General features: G+C 30.1%; 1 protein-coding gene across 2 annotated transcripts in view; it reads right to left on the bottom strand.

Annotated features, from left to right (window-relative positions):
- Msp300 (Muscle-specific protein 300 kDa) overlaps positions 1-11,620 on the bottom strand; it is a 67,978-nt gene extending 56,358 nt beyond the window's left edge. Inside the window, exon 1 of one of the 2 annotated variants that reach the window (XM_072900082.1) lies at positions 10,365-11,620. In XM_072900082.1, coding sequence (XP_072756183.1) covers positions 10,365-11,103 — 739 coding nt within the window. In that variant the 5' untranslated portion in view covers positions 11,104-11,620. The remainder of the gene's footprint in view (positions 1-10,364) is intronic. The other variant, XM_072900081.1, reaches the window with a different exon arrangement.
- Positions 11,621-26,464: the final 14,844 nt, after the last annotated feature.

Below are 26,464 nucleotides of genomic sequence, written 5' to 3'. Positions count from 1 at the left end.
ATAATATAAAGAAATGTGTGTGTGTGTGTGTGTGTGATGAAGGACACGTCGAATAGCATTCATAATTTCTTGTCGCTTTTTGCGGATCGTTGAAATCAATTATGAAGATTATGCGAAATACATTAGTGTTGTTTTATTTTTAAATCTACCGTCATTTTTCCCACTCTTCCCACCTACGGTTGTGACATGCTATGCGTAAGGTGCGTGATAATGAATGCAACTGACAGATGTTATACCTGCAGGTGCATAATTGTGAGACGAACATTAAATTGTCACATAAATTATTTGTGATATGCACATTTAACTTCAATACGATCTGACTGCAGGAAGTGAAACTAATTATGTAAAAGCTGATGAGCTTAGAATATGAGCGACAAAGTATATAGATTATACGTTTTCTGATTGCGCAATAGAAGCGCTTCCAAATTCTTCCACTGAATGTGACTTAACATTTTGAATGTGATTTACATTTTTTTTTTCACTTGTAAGTCTTTATAACAAATGATTAAGTTTTGTGTAAAATATTTCGTCTATTTTTCTGGTAATGATATCTTTCAAATGGATACTCAATTATCTCTGCACGAATGAAAAATACGAAGATAATATTTATTTATTTTACAATAAAGATATTTGCAGCCGTAAAATTTAATGTATGCATTTTAAAGTATCATTCTTTTTTCTATCAACACATATGTTTACGAAATAGTGTTACATATAATAATTCCTGGGAGCAAAATTTGCCCAAAATAAAACGTTTGATGTTACGGGCACCGACATCATTGCTTTGTGAAACAGAGTTCTTTTTCATCGAGCCTTTAATATAGTCTCGTCGTAACATATTATATATAATCTCCACGTTGTATGCAATTATTTTGTGAGCACGCGGGATCTACGCATCAACGCGCAACTCGTTTATTATACGCGATATAATAAGCAAAACTGACAATTAACGAAAACGCGTCGTTTGACGCAGTTTTTCTTTATTTATGAAATTAGAGAACCCTCGATGCTTGTGCTTTTATTTAATTTCTCGCTTGGATGACGTATATAAACTGAGCTTTTTGACATTAATTTTTTAATCTTTTTTTTTATATCCTCAAGAGATATAAAAAAAGTCAACGTACGTATACTTTGACAAATTTGCAGTTGAGAAATATTCAAGAAAATATTAAGAGAGCATTTATTTTCGTATTTAAACTGAGACGTCTTACGAAATATTTTCTCGATAAGATTAACGAGGATGCTTAATCTCAAACCCGCACGTACATATTAAGATACGAAGTTAAAGAACAAGGCGTTAAGACTCATGTATTTCTCACTATACTATAATAAAATTTTTTTCTTGCATTAAAATACTTGCATAAAAAAATATAATTTTTTTGGTTACGACCACTCTTATTCGATAATATGGATTAGTAAAATACGGTGAAAACTCCATTTTTTGTTACCTTGCATTAATAAATGCATGCATAATTTATCTATCATTAGTAGCAAAAATATATCTTACAACTGATAATTTACAGCTGTTTATTAATTCACGAATGGAAAAAAGAGTTTGTGGCATATTCAATTCATTTAGAATAATATATCAAACATGATTTTCAAAAGAACTTATTTATTTCAATATAGAAAGAAAAAAAATTTATATGATTTTTCGCTTTTGACATTATAATTCAGTATAATGCTGATAATAAACCAGAAGTCTTAAATAATCTTTTTACTACAAATTTTTAATTGATTTAAAATCAATTTTTTAAAAATAAAAACAGTAAAAAAATTATAATTAAATAATAATTAAAAATAGATAACTATGTTCGACAAAGATTCAGAAAAGGAAATAGATGATTAAATTATTAGACACCGATTAAATATTTCTATTTTGGTAGAATCTTAATTTCAAATCAACAAGATTAATATTTTTTATTATAAAATTAATAAAATGTAAAGTTGAGAAGGGGCACATTTTAATGACATTTATTGTTAGAACTTGTGGAATCTGTCGACGCGTGATAGGTAGTGGCTTAAAGAAGCATTGACTTATTGAACTTAAGCGATATGCTTGGAAATTATACGATATGCCTGGGAAATTATAACAAATTATAATCGTAAGTCTTTATCATTGTTTTATTTATAGGATACGTTTAATCGGAAACTATGGCCGATAGTTGACGACTACATTGCGTTTCAGTACAAGTTAGTACTAAACATTAAAAAGGCAGGATATTTCCACGCGTTTCTCATTAACATTCATCGTGAGTGTCATGGTTACGGTCGTTCGGCGAGTAAACACAGGCGAAAGGTAGTGCCTATAATGAATGCCGATTACACAATTTTCGAGAGTCCTCCACTGCCTACGCTACCTTGAATTGTAATATTAAAAGCCGAATTTGCCGAGAAAATTTTTACACATAAAGAGCACTAACGCAATCAATACATACTTTAATATAGTATCGTTTTTTTGGAACAAAAAATTTATTATGGATAAAATAAAGTTTTAATTGAAGTAAATAAAATATAAATTTTTAAAGCATCATGGACATGAAACAGCAAGATATCCCGTTTTGCATCCGCAGATCTTTATGCATCTTCATGTATGTAAAAATTAATATTTTAATATTATATTAAATATTTGTTATTTCGAAGTTAATTTTGCTGCGCAAGCAAATCTAATTATTTTTATCATATGATAATGAGTTGCTGATGTGTCAATACATGTATATCCTGATTGCATCTTCTTTTATTTTCATCAAAATTTTCATCTAAAAATCTACAATTAGTAAGAAAAGATAATTAATAAAAATAATTTTACATAATTATTTCTGCCATAAAACATTATGATAAGTATATAAAGTATTATAAAATATTATAATAAAAAAACTGTAAATAAATAATCTGAGAATACAATAATTATATTGTGTATATAATGAGTATTTAATGAATATATAATGAGAATTGAGCTCAAATAAATTAATGCGCAGTTATCACATTCATTATACGTACGTAACAAACACTCGAATGTAAACATCTTAATATACTGTATACATTGCAATATCTCTGCTTATATTCAAATAAATCATTTTACTCGGAGGAACTCATTCTATAATCCAATGTATAATCCATCATTCTATAATTCAATACAAGGCAATTTTTATCGAAATCAGTGGAGTTTAGTTCTAAACCTTCTCTTGTTAGCAAGTTAAAAAAGAATACTCCTTATTTTAATAATTTCCCAATTTTATGCAACAAATGATCTCTTTCATTGTAATTAATGTGTAATAATCTTAAATATTTGTAAGAATTTTACGTTTGTATTATTTCTAATTTGAGATGCAGCCAATCAGAGGTAGTATATGAAAATAATATATTACGCATCCTTATATTCGAAAATATTTGACACTACTTCGGGTGAAATGTAAATAGTTTGCATAATGTTCTTTAAGCACTTATGCCCACCGCGTTTGACATCCAAAATAAATACAGTTTTAAACGAGCGGAAATATTATTCTGTAACATGCGCATGATGTGTTCACTTTCGAAAATAACATTTGGAACAAGATGATCCATGATGTCACTATAATGTTAAATAGTCATTTGTATATTTTTTCGATACGTGCATTTTTTTATGTCGGTTACTAAATTCTATTCCTGTAATAACAAATTTGTTTACTGAAATCGAGAAATATCGATGATGCGATATCGATACCAAAAGATATAGATGACATTAATCGACCACAATGGTATATGTGTATCGATAATCCTTCGTCTGATTTCTATCTTTAGCCACCTTTTCTACTTACTTGTTTTTTTTTTTTTTTTTTATTAAGGCTTAATGCCATTTCTTAGGTAAATGTCTAGAGCAAAGCTCACACTTCTTTTTTTAAAACCTGACTGTTATGCATAAAACCCACACACAAATCACAAGAAAAATGTCGTTTAGTTTAAATTTGAAAAAGTCATAATAATTATATAAATTTATAAAAGCCTTTCTTAAAAAAGAAAACAGAATTAATAAAATATGACACTTCTGGATATGAATTGTAATAAAAAAACTATTTCTTATTAAACTGTGTAATCGCTCTCAAAAAATTTGACGATATATATAAGATATAAAATTATTGCTAATTGTTCAATCTAAAAAAAATATGAATATATTATTAATTTTGCAAATTTATAGTCAATTTTCTTGAAAAAGAAAAAGAAATCTCATAAAAACATTTTATCCAATGTTTCGTAGAAAATTTTTGTTTTTTATTGTACTACGTTTTCCAACCAAGCCTGTATGGTGGATGCATCTTTATCATAAGTAGAAACACGCGACATATTGATTATGTAAGTTTAATTTCAGTCGACCCTATATCGAATGTCGTGATTCCTGGTTTCCGTGACAATTCAGAATAGCAAAGCACTCGTACATTCATGTGTTCATTCGAATAAATCGCTTTGAAAAAGGTTGTCAGAGACTAAAGGCAGTATATTAATAGGCCTCATTATACGGCGTAATGAAAGATAATTATACGACCGTAAAAATCAACATGACAAGGAAATTTTAGCCACTAAGTATTTGACAAAAATATATACAAATTAACAACACCGTAAACATAGTATTTTATAATTCATATTTCAATTTTAATGACATATTTTACTACAAATTTAAACAAAGTTGAAAAAGCTGTTTGCGAGAACAAATTCAAAATATTAAGTAGATAACGAAATCATATTTTTCAATTAATTTTAGTAAAGTTTTATTTTAATAAAATATTAATTTAATTTGATTATTAATTTAATTCAAATACTTATTTAATCTATTCATTACAGAATCTGTTATAAAAGTTAAGTATGTTAGTATATTTTACATATAGTCTAATATGCTTTTAAAATAGTTAATTATAAAATATATATAAATAAACATATGAGATATAGTTTATCTTTAATTGGCATGATACAATTAAAATTAACTTTTACTTTCTTAATTATTGTTTGCACAATTTGTATATGTACAATCTCTTCTTATTTACACGATCGATGTATTTTTACACAATTAGGTAGCTCGATTAACAGCACAGGTCGATAGAGACATTCAGAAACGGAAGGATCAATCCACGAAAGTCAGATTTTAACATTTGCAGTGTTAAATATTACTTGTCGTTGCTTGTTCAGCTTATCATGCGAGAAAGAAATAAACGTTTAATCAGTAATCAGAAACAATCGCGTGTCGTTACAAAGAATCATATAAGATAGACAGCCAATAACATACAATAGTTCAACAAAAGAAAAAAAGAAACATAAAAACAAGATTAGTAATTTCTCGTAGTTTTTTTTTTTGCTAAATACAATACCGGTTTCCAAATTGCTTCACTATATCGCAATTTTGAAAAATTTACATTCGCAATATAAATAAATAGCTATTTCAATGTATTTTGTCATATTATAACTATGTAATGTATTGAAGAAATTTTATTGCATCTACACACAAAATTAAATATGTTACTTACATTTTGAACCTTAAAAAACTATTTGCAACAGATTCCATGTTTAATGAATATTTTATTAATTATCTTTGACATAATAAATTCTTTTTGAACTTTTTTTAAACTTTGTTTAGGTAGAACTTTGTCTAAAATGAATTTATAAACTTTGTCTAAATTGTTTTATCTTTCTTTATTTTCTAGAATATATATTTTGTTCTTTTTCGCAAAGAGATGTACCATGAAATAATTTCGCAACCATATCTGTGATTTTTAAACGATTACAAAATATATGTATGCATAAAATGACAGCGTCTCGAGTCTGTCTGTCTGTATTTGGTTTTCAAGAGAGAGGGGAAAAGAGACTCAGTAAAGTAGGACAAGTTCTGAGAATGAGGTCATACGAAATCTTCTTCTCGAACGAGATGGGATGAATTATGAAAGAAAAACAACTTAATAAATAAATTCTATAAACTAGTATATTTTATTTTTACGATGTTTCGCAAAATCGAGTTTTTCTCTAAAATTTTCATTATACATGTTTAACTGTGACAGTTTATTCGATTTAAATCACAGCCTTCTATAATATACTATATAACAAATCGAAAATTTCTTATTTAAATAGGCAAAAATCAATATTTATAAAGAGATGAAAGAGATAATTATGACGTAACATCAATTAAGTAAATTAAATTAATATATATAAATATAATACATCTTTAAATAGTAATATAAATATAATATTTATAATTATAATATAAATATATAATATATATAAATTTAAATTTATATATATATATATATATATAAGAAAATATAAAGAAGTATGTATTAATCACGAAAAACGATGTACGATATAACGATTTCAATAACTGATGTGTGACATTGATGTGTGAGACATGAGACACGTATGAAAATGCTTTCTGAAGATAATTTTGAATGCTGAAATTAATAGTAAAAAACAAAAAGTTTTTATAAATTTTTCTTCAAATTATAAATAAAAATTAAATTAAATAATTGAAAATAACCTAAAGCCAAAAATAATTAAATTTATATTAATTTTTATATGTTACATATAATTAACAGAATTATTTTATAAGAATTAGATTGGATTAAGTGAACTTAAATTATTTTAAGAATGCTAATGCGAGGAAAAGAATAAAACTTCTTCTTCAGTTATGGATTTAATTTTGAATAGAAATGCATTCGATTGAAATTGTAAATGTAAGATTCTATAATCGTTTTAATGTTTTTTATTTTCGATACACTCATGAAATTTATTAAAAATATTTATGTTTAAGTAAATTTATTGTAATTAGATTATTAGTTTCCCTGAAAATATTTAGATTACGTATACTTTTCTCAAACACAAATTATTTTCAATTTTATTATGTAATTTAAATTACATATATGTTTATATATTATATAAAATTTTATATAATATGAATAATAATATTAAAAAAATAATACTATACAAAATTCTTGCAAATAAAATAAGCTAGTTACTGCGTTCTAGGATTTTTTGTATTACGTTTTAATATAGAAAGAAATGACTAAAAATAATTGTTAAATCATGTTGCCAAGTTATTCAAATACTGCTTATAATATATCATTGGATATAAATAAATGTAACAACGTTTGCTAAGCTTGCTTGTCTGATATGTTAGATATGTTTGATATGATAGATTCCAAGCACGAAATATTTTCATAAATTAAAGAATAATACATATCTTTGTACATTCATATAAATATAGTACTTTCTAAAAGAAATACTTTTACAAAAATACTCTGTACAATTCATATTAAAAATAGCTACTAAACATAGGAAATATTGCAAGATATAAATAAAACAAAATGCTTTTATTTTAGAAAAACCTATTAATAACTAATAAATATAATAAAATAAAAACTTTTTCTAAAGAACATTTTGTACATAGGAGTATAATATAAACTCATGTTACTGGCAAAAGTCATTATTAAATAAACGTGCTCTGTTTCGAGAAAATGTTGCCCGATTGTCAGTAAAAAATGTAAAATATTTCAGTGAACAATCATTGCATCAAGAATCAAAATACATTAATCATAATCACATTATTAAAGTTTTTTTTTACAATAGGAAGTAAATGACAAAATCAATACAATTATAATACAATATTCATAATTCCAATCTAGATTCCAACCTATTTCTTCTTTTCTCGAACTTTGTCTTATAATTGTATATTATATTCAAATATTCTATTTTCGAGATATTCATATATAATATCCTTCAGTTATTTCAACATGTTTGTAACACTATTAGACGCCAAATATTTCACAAAAGCTAAATTAATAATCACAACATTAAATATTATAAAAACGATCGTTGATAAGTTGATTCTTGAGGAATAAAAATGAAATTATTAAAGTTTTAGTATAATTATACTGCGCCTAAAACTTGCAAAATATTTGTTTCTTGTGTGTTTTATTATTAAAATATTGACGCCAAAATATGTAAGCAAATGTTTTGCAAAATCAAAAATTCAAGAAAGTTTGGCAAATAGTCTTTTAGAGAAGCATTCTCACAAGATTATTGGTTTACGTTCCTTATTATGTCATGTGTGCTAAGATTGGCGGATATATATTATAAGATATATTGTGTTGTTACGACAAGGGAAGCCTTTCTTTTGACAACAATCCGATCTAGTAAGTCTGGTGGCCAACCGCTGACCTACTTCATGTTTGACCAGTAAAGCAAGCTTAACGACTTCAACACCAATCGAAGAGCCAGCCCTGAGATTAGAGATAACTATGCATCGGCCTTGACATTCATACGATAACTCAAGCGATTTATCAGACGTGCGAATATATCTATGAGTCTTTATGGAAAGGTGCTGTCTTATCACGGCATTTAATTCGAAGCTTAGCGTGTCAAATACTCGTTGATCGATATCAAAAATGAGATTAATAAATAATTTTCCTAGTAAAAATAAAAATTTGTATATGTAATAACATGTATATGTAAACATACTGCATAAATAATAGTGATTATCATTATCTTGCATCACATTCTCTAACATTACTAGTTTTATTAAAAGATGAATTATTTTAAATAGAAATAAATTTATTAAAATAGATTTCTCCGAACATTTGATAAGAATTTTTAACTTATTAAAATATTATATTATTAAACTTTCAAATCTCACAACATTAAGTTAACTAACGATAAAATCTTAGATAAAACTTTAGCGAAAACAAAGTAACGGCACCGAAAGTCAAACAAAGATCCGTCATAAATAAACTTGTATCATTTAAGATCAAAGTTCATTAGTACGGTATCAATTTTCATTAGTTCCGCGGATTCTATATTTGTTTGCGAAATTGTTTCTTAATTACTTGATAATTGGTGTTTCACAAATGATGAAGTATGATCGCATGTTACGGAACACATGCATGTCACTTATCAGGCAAATTGCAGAAACTGCGGCATGCGAAAGTGCCACAGAACTCATGCCAGAAATTCTAGTTTTCTATCATTAAGGACGATGGGCAACCTTTCGTTTGCATACGTGCGAAAATATAATCTGAGAAGGCGCGTGGGCAGAGATACGCTCTCTCTCGCTAATGAGCTTGCTCCTCAAAATTTGGCAGACCTAATTAATCCGTCATTGACGAAAGCCAAGAGTATGACAGAATTTTGTTACCAGAACTAATGTGTGAAAATAATTTGACCCTACATTTAACGTACGATAACTATATGTTTATCTGATTTTGACTTTATTTATATTTTGCATCCGTATATCAGGAATATGTTCAATTATTATTATGTAATATGTAATGTTATAATTGCAGAATTCTTTTCCGAATTGTTTTCTTTAGAAAATTTTTTAGAAAAGTATTAAAAATAAGAGAACGAATACGAGGTATGAAAGGTGAGTGTTTTATATGTAACTTATCGATGAATTAATATGAATATTGCTGTTACATGATAATTATCGTCTAAAAAATATATACAGGGTGTTCTGTAATTGGTGAAAAATCTGCCAATGGCAGATTCTTGAGATTATTTGGAGATAATTTTTTCTCAGCAAAAATGTCGAGGCATCAATAATTTCCGAGTTATACGCGATTGAAAAAAAGGCGCTTTTCGCAAACTAAACTTTTTGGAGTTAAAAAATTACCAAAATTATATTCTTCAGTTAATTTCAGATAGAGTTTACTCTAATAGAATTTTAATTTAAGGCTTAATTACAAAATTATATAATGACAAAAATTGAAAACTTGCAAAAAATGACGACGTCCCTCGATATTTTCGCTGAGGAAAAATCAACTCCAAATTATCTCAAGAATCTGTCATTAGCAGGTTTTTCACTAATTACAAGACACCCTACATACACATATATATATATATATATATATATATATATATATATATATATATATTTACGGATTAATAGATTTAAAAAAAAAATACTATTTCGCTACAAAAAAAGTTTTTTATATTCTAATTACTAGAAAAAAATATTTTCATTTGTAAATAAATTTAAGATACAGTGGAGATGGAGGATTTAAAAGTTTTGACTGAACTTTAAATAATTAAATAAGCAACTCCTGAAAACCTATTTTGCAATGTATCATACAATATGTTAAATGCCTTAAATAATCCGCGTATGCGTTAAAATGTTTCTTTTAATCGAAAATGCTGCGGACAATCGAAAACTGCAATTACTAACTTATTTTATAAATAAATAGCATCTGTAGAATCTATAAGAAATGCGAGAATCTAATTTCTAAAAGATCATCAAGCGAATCTCGCCGGCCGGCGAGGACATATGACAGCTGTCAAGATGGAAAGAGATGACAAGAGAATTGACGGCAGCCTAGAAATTCTTGATTCTCGGATCAAGACATTGACACTTGTACCTTTAATCTCGGCAATGTGTGCGTCGTACTCGCTTCTGCTGCGCGTATAGTCGATTCTCGCTGCAACATTCAGAAAACTCTGATTCCGGTACTCGGCGTACCACTCCGAGGGTGGCCGATCGTCTGGGCCCAAGGATTGTTGGACTCGGGGACTACTGCATCTCCTCTGCGACAGACTCTCCTCCGAGGGAAATCTCGTAAAGGAAGTGACCGAACTGGATTTACTGCCATGACTATGGACACCGTGACTGTGACTCTGATAGGCCGAGTCCTCGAGAGGATGTTCCTCGCTAAGAGTTCTGTTGGATTCCGTCAACATGCGTTGCTGAACGATCGCAGGCTCGTCGTTGCTCGCGTTATCCAGACTGACCTCCCGTATGCTCTTTCTCACGGTGATTTTCTCAAATTTAACAACCCTGGCGCCATTTAACTCGCCCTCCTCCACCAGCCGCTCGAAGCTCTCCTCGAACGAGGAGTCGCTCGCTCTGGAAGACGGTCGCCGATGAACCGGCGACCGAAAGGATGAGCTGCGTGCATCCGCGTTCTCCAAAAGATCCTCGGTACTAGGACTACGCCCAGCCGACCAGATCTGTTCGAAAAAGCTCACCCGGTCACGCAGCCGGCTACCGCGTGGCGTTCTAGGACTGCCGGTGTCGCCGGTACCGGTGGTGCCGCCACCACCTGGACTATCCACCCTCGGAGGAGTTGGACTACCTCTAGGCGGGGTTGTCCACGACATATTCGAAAGACTATTCTTCTACTTCATCGTCCAGAGATCTACGCGTCTCGCTTATCCAATTTCCAACTCGGATCTCTCTGCTCTCCCTCGTCCTGGTTTCACGCGGACTCCGCTACCTAACACCTGTTCTGTCGACACCACACCTTATACACTCGGCTGCATATGACGCATACGCGCATGCATATGTTGCGTACGCGCCGACGTCACCTCCTTTTAATGGTTACTCCGTGTCTACGAGTACCGACGAAAGCGTCGACAAGGTCCTGTCAATCCAATCGACGGATAGACGATCCCTCGGAATATATTTCGGGGCTGATTTTCCCTCAGCACCCAAGACAGCAGAGTGCGCACCTAGATATAGATTTCATCAAAAGCCGTTGTGCGCGCGCGCCGGCACTATATACATGCGTGTATACTTATGTATATATATGGAATGCGCGCATGGAATGTACGAATACGGAATGTATACGGTAACCGACCGCGCGCGACCACCGGCGGTTCGATACTGCCGGCTTGTCGAGGTCTCCTCCACCTCGTATCACCGCCATTCCCACTGCTCGCGATGACGCGACACGGAACGATGCGCAGCATGCTGGCAGACCCGATCGTAAAACCGATTATCCCCCTCCGAAGAATTCGTGGCTCGTTCCTTTTCTTTTCCCTCCGATCAATTCTCATATCCTCTTCCTTCTGCCTCGTCCTTCCGGGCCCTCGATCGCTCCATCTTCATCTGCGAGACCGATCTACCGATTCGGTTCGGTTGCCTCTTTCGCAAGCCAAAATTTCGAATAATTTACGATTAAGCAATCATTATGTAATCACAGATCAAAATTATGTGTTGTCACAGATATGTGATGGTATGGTGACCATAAAGAAAATGAAGAAGACTCTATGATAACAACTGTAGATACTTTTTTGTGGATGTATATATATATATATATATATATATATATATATATATATATATATATATATATATATATATATATTCCTTATATATTATATGTAAGATTTTTTTCAAAAATTTGAAACATTGTTCAGAGAACAACTAGGAGAGAAAAAATATTTATTATTTAAAGATTATTATTAATTTCCCTACAAAGTTTTATTTTTTAATTCTTGTCAAATTAAAGTTAAAGTAAAATACAAATCGATAATTATTATTACAAAATATATTAATAAATCGAATGTAAGGTCTTAGACACAATAGAATTTAAAAAATTAATTTGAAAGAAAAATATAATCAATAAGTTTATTATAATTAGACGTTTTGGCTCATCTTCGAGCCATCTTTGATAAATTCAAAATAATTAATAAATTAAATCGTGTATTGCTTGGACACATGTCATCTCCTACGATTCCACGTGCACGCTTATAAGCGAGTAGCAAAAAATCTCTAGCGGCAAAAATCGATAGAACGCTCATATTTCAACCGACTAATTATAATAAACTCATCGATTACATTCTTTCTTTTAAATTAATTTTTTTAATTCTATTATGCCTAAGACCTTACGCTTGGCTCGTATCAGCCTCTTTTTGTCATTAACATATTTTGAAGCTAAAATATTAATTGAAATAAATTGTTCAGTGAAATGTCATTATAGGAAATAAAATGAGATACCTAGTTTAAAAATATTGAATATAATCAGAAAATTAAAGATTTTAAAACATAAAAACGCTCTCTCTTTTCTGCTAAGCTGTGCACTAGACAATTATTAATTTATAGATCTCAAGAGAAGTTAAAATTCAAAAGTTTTAATTTTTTACCAATATATTGCTATTTACTAGCAGGCCATCAAATACAAATATAAAACGCACAAATTACATCACGCAGATGCAACATAATTAATCGCGTGTAAACAATCATTGATTTGATTGATCGAGAAAAATTGCCGCCTAATTGCTACTTGTAATAAATAAACAGCATTTATGCAAATATTAATTGAGTCTTTTTTCTTTCATTAATAACCTGTTCTCTATATAATATAATAGTCTGTTATAAAATAATTATAATGAAATAATATTTTTAATATAAACCGATTATTAATATCATATACTACTTCAGTCACTCAAGCATTACACTGGTATGCTACTACCCGAGAGAGACAAAATGATTTCCACAATTATAAAGCATCCCGCGTTTTAATATAAGACGCGATAGTCAGCATCGTCAACTTGGAAATCGCGTTATCTGACATTGGATTTAATCGGTAGGCGCGATGTCAATTTTACACACATTTATCTCGTTAAGATATGAGTCATGCTCACGCTGCACATAAGTTGCAAGATTTACTAAGTATACGTGAACCAGGCGAGTACGCGACATGAATTTTAATGAGGCGCATCTAGATCCGCCTTGACCTATTAATCAAATTTCAATTATAACATGATTTTATAATACACAATTTTTTTTTTAAATTAACAGTATATGCAATGCATGTATCACCTATGTATTTTTTCTAAATTGCATATATATATATATATATATATATATATATATATATATATATATATATATATATGTGTGTGTATAAATATCACAAGAATTTAGAAAATTTGACAGTAAAAAATTTTAATAGACTATTAAAATTTTTTAATAGTCTATTAAATCTGACGAAAATATCTTATCGTTTTAATGTATAAAGTATAATAATAAATATAATAATAAAGTATAATATAATAATAAATAAAATAATACTGTTTTTCGTTCATTAAATTTTCTCAGAACTAAAAATAATAACAAGTTGAGATAAATCTTGGAGCACAACGGTTGAAACATTTTGTAGGAATCGAGAACGATCTTGAAACATTTATGCTATCACGCTATTAGTGAGACGATATGTCCAGTAACGAAATGTCTCCGGACAGGAAAAGCGAACGTAACGATTGCGAATGCGCAGCAGGTGTTCGTCACGTCTATTTATAACTTGTTCACGTCTCTGCAGATTCTATCCTATTTTCTCTGCACCACAGTTCGATTCGAAGAGTGTGCGAAACGCATGTAAATTGCGCAAGTAAATGCTCAATCTTCCTAAGAAGATTAATTGTAAACGATTATGATCCTGTCAAAATGCATATCGATAAATAACGATGCATCTTCCCTATATTTTTCGTAACAAATGTAGAGTTTACTTCTAAGCCCGCATACATATATTTTCATTTTTTTAAATACAGTACTATATTTTATTTAAATTCTTTCAATGTTTAATATGTGGAAATATTATATTTAGTTTCGATTATATTAATTATCAATATTTTTGATATATTCACGTTTCTTCCACAGTACACAGAATTCGATTCTGCGTCAATTTGTACGAAAATAAAGACATAAAGACATCAAATGCAGGAGAGAAATCTGAGAAATAATTTCTAACAATATTTGAATAATGAGAATTTCACGACTCTTTGACGAAACACAGCAGATCCGATACCATTGCAACTTATACTCCCGTAATTTGCGTGTGTAACTCGCGTGATTTGAATCGGGAAATAGTCTATAATTACGGGTTTCATCGAAGGATGAGTGAGGGTTTAATGTTAGTCCATTATGCTCCCTGTAGCATGACCGATCCCATCGCAAAACAAATCAATCCCATGGGTTCCGATAAAACTCACCTTGCAGTTGCTGAATAGTAGCTTGGTACTCGGCAAGCTTTTCGTCCACGTAATCTTGGCTCTGACTGGCTATGATCTCGGCTGTGCTCGGACCACTGCTTTCCTCGTCGGTCTGTGTATGATCTAAAGGCACCCCGACATATTCGTAATCCCCGGGTCTGTAGGGTGCTATCAGATATTCCGGAGGCGCGCCTGGTATCGGCGACGCCGAATCGCTTCTAAAGGAACTCTGCAAGTTAAGAACAATAATGCTTCACAATTGCTGTCACGTTAATTTCTAAGCGGAAAATATATTTTTCTCTATTTTTCAGAAAACAGCATAAAGCTAGTTTTGATTATTCTAATTGTTAAACATTTTTGCAAATCTATTTTTTTCAAATATGACACTAGCCCGACGATTCGTTCGTGAATTAGACATCCCAGGCTAAAAGAGCTGACAAGTACCGATTATTATCGATCTGTCATTCTTCGCACATACACGGGAATAAATACCTGCGTCGGTATAAACGGCTTCGGGGCTTGACTGCCCGTAGGGATCGGGGAAGGCCACCGTGGTCTTGGACATTGGATGTAACCCGAAGTGGGACAACCAAAGACGGGCGACATGCCGGGCGAGATCGGCATCCCGATCGGCACCGGGCTCATCGGATGCATCATCATTCCAGGGTACGAGAGCGGTGACATTGGTCGAGTCGAATGAATCGGTGTCGGGGGTCCGCGAGGGACCCATCCTTGAGGATGCGGCGACGACGAGGGCGTATACGGCGAGACTGACCTGAAGGTGCTCGGGATGCTCGGTGCGGCAGCTCGTCCCGATCGGCCACCCGGAGGCACGTGGCCTCCGGGTGCCCTCGACGGATGCTGTTGCGACATTTTCGACTACTTCGAATTACTTTTCACTTCATCCCGCTCGCAGACCAGCATTGCTGCATAAAGAGACAATTTAATCAGATAAAGAGAGTCTCGATTCATCATTCGACAAAATTGATTTTTTTTGACACTTGTATGAACTTATTGTTTCTTGTAGATTTTTTTTCATGCACGTCAGGATTTTGAGAAAAATTAAGTCAAATACATATATTAAAAATGACAATTTTAATAGTTTTTCATCAGTTATTACTTGCTATTGCAATGTGCTCAAAGTAAAGCTTGAAACTTATACTTTATATAAAAAATATATAAAATTTCAAACCAACAAAATTTTTATGAGACCACTGGATTCTAATATAAATTCAAAACGTTAAATCCTTGCTCTCGTTACCCAGAATCAATCAGACGTGGACTCTTGAAACTTGATCTCTTTGTATGTGTGTGTGTGGGTTTTTATATTTTTTCTTGTTTGTATTATGTTTATAATAATTATAAATTCTATCTAGATATGACATTTATATTGAATAAATTGAAAATATCATGTTAATGTCATGTTTGACATCGATTTCATAAGTACGAACTATCTTACAACAATATTAACTGATTTGATAAGAAAATAGCCATGCAGTTAATTACTAATCTGCTAGCTTGGATGTTCCGATAAACATCTTAATTAGTCTTTTAATTGCGGCACGCAAGAGAACTGTTTTTAAAATTATAAAATTAACAAAAGATAGAAATAACATACAAATTATTTTGCACACGTTTCTTATATTTTAATGTAAAATATAAGAAAGGTATGCAAAATAATTTGTATGTTAATTTTAATATAAAATAATGTTTAAAAATATAATTTTTCACTGTTTGATTTTGTATTAACATTAAATATAATAACGAAAATTGTAACGACTCATTATTAATAATAATAACGAGTTACTTTTAAAAAGTGATAATACAAATAACGGTAACAAGTTACTTTAGAAAAAAGAATGGTAGCGGTAACAAATTACTTTTATAAAGTAACTTTCTGAACTCTTTGGCATTACCTATGAACTTTTACAGATTGATGTGAAAAGAAAGTGTACAATATATGTGCACAATGTTAAAATGTTAAAGAGTATGCTGATAAATGAGAGAATGGAAAAATAATAAGAAAATATATTAGAAAAAGCAATTATTACAAATCTCATAACAATTTTTATTGCTACTTGTTCGACTGTTAATTCACATAATTTTTAAAACATAATCTGTCAATTTTGTTAACAAACGTAATAATTTTGTGACAGGCGCTCTGTATTATTTTTAGCATTAAGGAAGTATACTGACTACGAATTATTTCGAAAGATTTCGTTTGTACTAGAGTTCATTGATACCAGAGATCTTGGCAACTGGAAACGATAGTGTATGTGTGTATATTTACAAGCGCCTATTTAATTTTGAACCAGACGTAATGCATCAGACGTTTGAGTCATAATTCATCGCATCCGTCATATTTACACGTTCCTACAAATATTGTAAATTAAGATAAAAAGAATGTGTAATTATTTTTGTGCAAATTTGTTCTTGTATAAATTTTTTAACAAAATTTTCCGCTAGTAATATCGCTCTTTCACGTAATAGATTGGTCTTAACGTTTTTAATGACACATGCGTTTGCAGTATGAAAATGACCCTATGAATCTCATTTCATTGTTTCGCCAGGTCACTTTACCCATCGTAAAATAGAAAGAGGAAGTCTATGTGCTACGAATGCGCGTAGACCGAAAGTCTTAAGCTTTTTAGTTAGATACCGAGCGTAGGTCGGCTAAATATAGCGCTATTTCTATTTCCGACTAGCATACGCGTCCTACAAGAGCCAGCGGATATATTCGCAATAACTACGTCTGGTATTTCGGAAACTGACACGGATATTAAAGACTGTAATCGTCATCGTGGTTGCGCCAATTTAACCATACGCACAGTGGAACCTAATCATTCGACAATCATAATTGTGAAAGAGAATATCACGGAGGTATATTGATCAATTTCGCGAAAGGAACCAATTTCGTGTATCGTGACTTTCTTCGGAATAATAATTTTATAATTTGACAATTTTTATCTTGTAAGAGTGTATAAATTTGAATCCAATGTCAAACTGGAGCAAAACATACATATAAATTAATTCGTAAGTGTAATTAATTTATAAGTATAATTAATTCATAAGTATAATTCAAAAGTAACTTATATCATTTTTTGAAAGTTTGCAAAAGTTCTTTTTCGTTAAATTTTCTTCTTAAATTTCTTAAAAACTAGAAATCTGCAATTTTAAAAATCAAGACAATTTTTCTCTAGATGAAAAAATTGTATTAAATTTATTAAGAGTTATATTTTAATTTTATATAATTTTGCTCTTCACTTTATTTGACAAATACCGTACTTTATTTTTACGCGCATGTATAACATGTTCAATCGTAACTAAAGAGTAAATTAAAAATATTAAAGTAATAATTAGTAACAATAATGTAATGTGAGAAATGTAATAAGCCAGAAATATCGAAGAAACTAAGGTTAAACTAACATAAAATGAGCTATTCACGGATAATTTGTGACCAAGATTTTTTAATTACAAAAAATAATATTACTATTAGAGTCGCGATAGCGACGCGCTTTTTTGTGATTTAAAACTCTGCAATCTCGATTTTGATCACGGAAGGAAAGATAAGGAATCCGGGGAGATCTGCTGAAAAACTTAGGACTAGGATCATCCGCTGACCTAGCGATTCGCTGGATCCAGGACCTCGGATGCTGTGTCCAAAAATAAGATCTCTCTGCCGAATTGATGATCAAAAATAACCGGTGTTCCGAATGAATGTCGCTGACAAAATCGTCTGCACCGGCTTGCCGGTTAGCAATTATTATTGGAGCTTACCCTCATCTATTGACCCGATGACATCATCGGTGTCATGTTGTAAACGCAAACTCTACTACGCTGTTAAGTAAATTTCGCAATAATTTAACTGCAATACAAATGATTCATTCGTCGCACTTGAAGCCGACTATTTCAAGTGTAGATTTAAGAAACATGATGTTTTACGTTATTAAATTCTTGCACAAAAAATCATTAAACTCTTTTTTTTTTAATTTCTTAAGAACTAGAAGTCTGCAACTTAAAAAATTAAGAAATTTTTCTATAGATGCAAAATGGTATTAAAGTTATTAGGAATTATACTTTAATTTTATATATTTAATATTTAATTTTGTTTTTAATTTTATTTGACAATAAAGTTAAAATAAAGCTTTAAAATGTATTATTGTAAATTAAATTTGTTAAAATATTATTTCATAAACACACATACACACACACACACACACAATAAAAATACGATAAATTCTTTCCTTCAATGTGAGGCTCCTAAGCCTTTATTGACGTCATATTAAATTTTAACGTCACTAGAAGCGAGAAATCATGAATTTTATTTTTACTATAAATATGTCGAAATAAATAAGTTTTTTGAATGCGAGATCACTTGTGCTTGATTTTATGCTACAGTGAAAACACATCAGGAACTTTAATAATTCACCTAGTGTTAAAGTTAACAACAGTTGCATTGGCATTACTTGGTTTCATCGATGTCAATCATAAAGTCAAGCATAAACCATAAAGCATAAACAAAATCATATGATCCAAATTTCAGCATCATAAATAAATAAATAGATTGTAATTATGTTAATTATTATTCTAGTATTAATAAAATTCTCATAAAATTCTCATAAAATTCTTATAAAATACTAGTAAAATTCTCATAAATTACTCATAAAACACTACTAAAATTCTCATAAATTACGCAACATTGTGTAATCATGCACATGAAAACATTGTTACATAAATCATAAAATACAGGAAGAGTATCGCGACTTTTAATAATTTTAACGATAAACTCTTTCATTATTTCAATCATATGTATTTCACAAGCTTATAATTTATCCGAGAAAACTTTTAATTTTTAATTGTCTACAATTCTCGAAAACTATCGGCATTTAATAAAAAATATAAAGGTAAAGGAAAATTTTTCAAGAATTTGGATCAGTAAAATTAAGATCACTTATTTTGAAGAATTATATAATTAATACATCTAATATAAATTACCGGCAAATCCAAGAATTCTAAATACAATCCGATGAGTGTACGCGATTTATCGATTAATCTCATACGCACGGAGACATTAATCGAATTCTGCTGCGAGCAGAATTTTGCTCCGTACGTCAAAAATTGCACTTTTTCTCGTCGGTGATACACTGCGATTGATGACGCGCGTAAGGAGTTTAATCAAGATTAGCAGAATAAGATCGCGAGGGTGGTGAGGAACAAGAACGATTTCCACGCTGGATCGTGTCGTGGACCACGGGAGACTGGCCCCGGCGCTGGATCATCGATTCAGGATGGGCGTCGCGACGCTCTCTCTTTCTCTTTTCTCTCTTTCTCTCTCTCTCTCTCTCTCTCTCTCTCTCTCTCTCTCTCTCTCTCTGTTTCTCTTTCTCTCTATTTCTCTCTCTCGCCGCCCGCGTTTATATTTAACTTTGGCATCATTCGACATTCGACTTAGCCATGCTACTCGTCTTTTACCCCTCGTCCTGCAACGAAATCGCTCTCGTTCTTATCTTGTGTCTTGTCCCGTTCTCTTTCTTTCTCTTTTGACACATGCCTTCTTCTTTTTACTCTTTCCACCCTGTGTCGAGGTACATCGACGGGCCCGTGAGGTACCCCGCTATTATCACCGATGAGCCAACAGCCGTCGCTCATCGATTATTTTGGTCGTTCATTACGAAAATGCGTTCAGTGACATGCGATTTAATAATGATCAAACGTCTTTGCAAACCTAATCGCGAGACGAGGATCAAAAATATATTTTATTATATCATAAGAGAGCAACACGCGAGAAGTACGATTCACTAGCTACAGCTATCTACATATATTGTGATATATGTATATTATACGCGCATAACATAAATCGTAAGATCGAAAAATTAAAGTAATGAAAAGTAATTTAGAAATCGTTTAATTAATAATTAATTTGTGCTGGCATTTTAGGGAAATTTAAAATCAATAGACAAAATATATTATTTCCTTCAAGCATTGTTAGAAAAATAATTATTATTAGTAGGATCCATAATTGAAGGGTTCATCTACTAATAACAAAACGATAATTTATAATTTTTATCCCAGTCACTTGGATTTTTATTTGTAATAATGAATAGCCGTATTTTGATACAGATTTACGTGGCGATAATTTCATGTCGTTTATCAAAAGTCAATTAATAATCGTTCATTATAATAATCAGAGCGAATTATGTTTCAATACTTGTCACGATCGCATTTAGAAAAAGAATTCGAAACTATACGAAGCGTTTTACACTATTTCCACCGACGAGATACTCGTCGGAGCTGTTTCTTCACCGTCGGTGTGTCGCCGACTGATAACAAGGTCGCAAACAATAAAGCACTGTACGTCGCCAAGGTCGAGGCAACGTGTTATTGTCAAAGTCGTTGCCGAAATATTTTACTACGTACTATATGATCATGTACACATATATGAATATTAAAGAATATAAAAGAATTTTAGATTATTTACTTAGATTAATTATTATTTTAGATTAATTATTTATAAAACAATTTTATTGTTAGATTAACATTTATTTTAGATCTTATTTAGATAATTATTTATAAAACGATTGATGTATCACGACGCCTTTCTGTTAATTACTTTAAGTGATTCTGTGATTGATACAAATTATATTTAATGATCGAAATCTAAAACGATAAAGCATCGCAGAAAAAAATATATTTGATTTATTGTGTTATTAAAATAATTATTATTATCGGTAAAAATCGCAACAAAACGAGAAATTATTATTTTGACTTTCTATTACTACAATGATTACTTGATTTATAAAATCATTCATGAATTACTTTATATTAGTGTAAATATTAAAAATCTCCAAACTAGTATTTTTTTTAGAAGATACAGGATGTTTTAGAGATATGAACAAATAACATAAAAATGACCAGCAAATTAATATTAATACAATCTCAATTAAAACAATATTTTATTGTTGAAAGTTAAAGGCCTAGGTATATAAATATGTACACACTTATTTTCTAAGCTCCTAAGAAAATCCTCGTAACTACACCGACATTATAATCGCGTGTGTTGGTAACTAAAATGTATGAAATAAATTTATGTGAATAGGCAATTTCAACTAAATTAAAACATAAATCGCTTGTACGCGATTAGAAAGTCGATGACAGGTGGACATGTCAAAAATATGTTATTTCACACTTTCGGTGTGACACCTGCAATGATTGAAAAAGAATCGGTACATTTGTTGTTTTAGTTCTTATCTACGAATCGAGTTCGTAAAAGCTGAGTGGTGCTCACTCGAGCATGTCTTCTTATTATTAGAGATAAAACGTAACTCGAGATGGATACAAAAAAATGCGAGAAGGATGTGAGAAGAAGGTCTGGAACGCCAATAAGGCACGAAATGTTCGACGGTCGACGAAATCCGAGTTTTCTATTGGATTGAGAATCGAAATAGCTATGATTATTGGTTATCGAGTCCACGTGGAGTATATAATTCCTGATCTAAATAATCCGCGCGGATTCAGGAGATTCAGGATGTCACCGATACACGTGACCGCGAGACATGTCTTGTTAAAAATGCAAAAACTAAACGCAAATTAAATGCAAATGCAATCAATTAATTTAATTAATTAATTTTCATAGATCTATTCTGTAATTTGGGTGAGGTCAAGATAATTGATTTTATAAAACTAATTATTACGCGCTATCAATTTTTTTGATTCTCTTCTAAACAAATATTTAATACTGTAAATTGCATGAATATATGAATAGCCATACAAATGATCAAATTCTCTCAAACATGCAATCATGCATAGCAAATGTAGCTTTTGTTGCTTTTAAATTAATCATAATTAATAAAACAGATGTAGATATATATTTATTGATTCCTGACACGAACTGCATATATTATTGCAACATGGTTAATTTATTATTCTAATGTTTTGCAATACACAATATTTTTTATTTTCCTCTCCAGGACAAAAATTTATAAATGTTTTGGTGACCCCACTCTGGAGCAAACAGTATATAATTGAACGTGAGAAAAAGCATAGATTTTTTTAAATTATCACAAAGTGTTAAGATAATGAAATCAGGGGGAGGAAATAGGGTGTCCAAATTTTATAGCAGTCTATATTTCTCGCAGGGTTCTAGAGCAACTGGACAAATATTTGGTCCAGATTGGTCAAAAAGTTTGGAAGTTTATAGAGAACATACAGATATTCTATTTCATAATCGAAACTGTTGGCAAAATATTGTGCGCAAACAAAGCAGTCGTCTGTAAGTAATCTAAGCCCGACGAATTTAATCACTTGTTTTGGTTTCACTCAATTGATAAAAAAGTATATATGTATATATAAAAAAAAATAAATATAAAGAACGAGATATTTTACAATAGATAAGTAGTGTAAGGTGATAGACCGAGTCTTAAGATTACAGGACCATCGCGAGTTGAACTCGACGCGCATGCAGACATTGATACTTTTCATCAGTGCGTCCAAAGCATATCTAAAGCTTGAGCAATTTGATTCTTTGTTATTCTTTCGATTCACCATAAGAACGTTGACGGCAGATAATCGTCTGTCTATTGTTTATAACTGATTTCTAACAAATATAAGAACGGCTCCAGAGCCTGAGATCCACCACTTTCGGACTGACAAATTATCGATATAAAACTTGCGATTAAGTTCTTCCGCTTACAATAGTTTATGACCTTAAATCCATTTGTTTTTATTTTCCATAATTTAAAAAAATTTTTTTATTGATCGCCTTATCTTAATCGAGAACAAAGATCATCTTGTTGTTTATGTACACATTTTTTATTTGTAAATAAAGAAAATGTGCATATTCAAAAATTAAAATCATTTAAATACAATTGTATTTCAACGCACATATAATTGATCTGTTTGATTTTACTCACCCTTAATCTTTCCTCAAGAAGTTTGCAACACAAATTTCAAGTTAAAATGCAATGTAAAATTGCACGTTGAATTTTGCTACTCAATGACAATTGAAAATTCAGTTCTACATTTATAAACAGTCGAATAATTATTTAAAAATGCTGTGTTATTAAATTCTTTTGCAACAGACTCATTTTAAACTAAAATTTTCCAACAGACTATCTACAAATATATATTTATTATAATAACGCAATTAAGTTTCACAATGGAAAAATGTAATTGGTGATATCTTATTATGTTTAGAGCAATTTGTAAATTCTTACAAAGAATATAGAAGACGTAAATTACATCAATTTTTACAGTTTTACATAGCATTTTAACTTGGAATGTTCTTAATAGTCCACAGTTACTACATATCATAGTAATTTTTAATATAAAATTTTCTCCGTGTACCTTATTAGTGATTGTTTATTCTTTTAAGACAATAAAAAGCATGTAAAATTTAATCAATATAATTATTACACGATTTAACAATATATCGTAGAAATAATTCGTAGTAAATATAAATAGCTAAAGAAGATTTGATTAATTACGAGTATTTATACCACAGATACCATAGATATAAAGCAATTAATAGCGATTAATTATAATTATAGATTTCAGTTTGAAGTAATAATGGTATTATTTAACAATATTGTTAAGTAATAACAATATTGTGCAATAATAATAATAATGTTACCTAATAACAATTATTATTTGCAACATTTTTCTTATCATAATAATCACAATGACACTCATTAAGCTATGAGACATAACTAACATGTAATTGAGCCAATACCTATTGATATGCTAAAGTACTACAATTGAATCGAATCAATAATAAGGCACACATTATATTTATCTATTTATATATATATATTTACTTCTATAATATATAAAAAAAATTCTATTAAACTATGTTATGTTAACGATATATTCTTATATAAGCAATATTAGATACTATATATTATATATTATAAATAATAAATAAATAAATATAGTGTAATAAATTTAAATATAAAAATCTTTGAAATTCGATATCCAACCCCAATCGCGTGTATAAATTGATTATAAAAAATGTATTTAAAAAAGAGATATATATTAATTTTCTTTTTTTTTAATATCCCTCAGAGACATAAGAGTTTCTACAATAATTTAAAAATGTTTTTTTTCAAGATCTTCCTGCTATTAGTGGTATCACGATCCTTTCAAGTTACACACTTTGCTATAAAATGAATAAAAGGATATAGCAATCAAGTAGCAATAATATTCACTATTCACATATTTATTATTCAACTGACAGTTTCTATGTACAATTAAAAAAATATGATAAATGTGTTTTTGCATCAGAAATACACCATAGGAATATCATAAAATGAATATTTAACTTATAATTCAAAAGTAACATCATCTGAAATGCATTAGATATGCACTTTCATATTCTACTTTCCTTAACATCCAAACCAAATATTATTTTAATTTTCTGGAGGGAATGGCCCATCTCCGATAGGCCTATTATCATTCCAAATTTTACCGGGGATACATTTAGCCAAATATCCCAGGCATACTAAATCACGACAGCATTGCTCGGTAAGTTGACACTACAATTATAACAATTTGTTATATAGTAAAATCTTCTTACATAGAAATCGAAAGTTGTATGGAATTCACATATAATATTATAAATAAATAAAAAACTGTAAGAATGCGTGTGTATGTATATCTATAATGTAACACAATTTTCATACGAAACTATAAGCACTAATACAATTATTTTTACTGTTAATTATATGTACTTACATGTCCGCGCCACGGAGTGCATGTAGCTTCAGGATTTGTTGGAATAGAAGCCGTAATAACAACGTTGATAGTTATAGCGATTAAAGCAAACACCAGATACTTATTCATTTTAATATAAAAATGTACTGTAACATTAAAGAGGAAAATAAATTAACATGTGTATCTTAATATGCAATTAAACTAATAATAATCAAAAACATAAAATAATTAACAATATAAGAAAAACGTGCACATTTTTCAATGTAAGCTTTGACAGATAAGATACAATAGATTAAAGCTAGTCAATGCAGGTAATATATGCAGTAAAAAAAGTAAAAGATACCGAAACCTTTTAAAATTTTAAATTCGTCTGCGTTTGGTTAAAGAAACTTTATTCAACTACAATTTTCTAATGTACTCTCATAAATTTATAAGGCAATCACAATAATCTTATCTGAGAAATTTAAACTGAGAACTGATAAAGTATTTTATTCATTATTTTAGTTTACATTTCTGATTTCCAATCTTTTTACTTATACAAGATGTTCCAAAGCTAACCATCAAATATAATAATATAAAAATAATAGTTTCACTGTTGATATACAATAATTAAAAATAAGTCGGCGATAAATTTAATAATTTATTTAGTATTCTAGTTACATTTTATATATATATATATATATATATATATATATATATATATGTATTAAAAAGCGAAAATAATATCATGTAAAATCAATTTGCGACAAGAATTCAAAATATTAATTTGACATTCACGGAATTAAAGCAAGATAATAGATATAAAAACTGAGATTACATTTAATATTTCAATGATGGCAAATTTATAGTAGAAAAACAACATTTGGAAACAAAAAATTCACAGACTTCTATATATATAGAATATTAAATTTAATACCAGTTTTTATATCTATTATCTTGCTTTAATTCCGTGAATGTCAAATTAATATTTTCAATGAATTCTTGTCGCAAATTGATTTTACATGATATTATTTTCGATATTATATATATATATATATAT

Source organism: Anoplolepis gracilipes, chromosome 10 (assembly GCF_047496725.1).
Source record: "Anoplolepis gracilipes chromosome 10, ASM4749672v1, whole genome shotgun sequence".
Classification (NCBI taxonomy): domain Eukaryota; kingdom Metazoa; phylum Arthropoda; class Insecta; order Hymenoptera; family Formicidae; genus Anoplolepis; species Anoplolepis gracilipes.
This window is presented reverse-complemented; position numbering and strand designations above follow the sequence as displayed.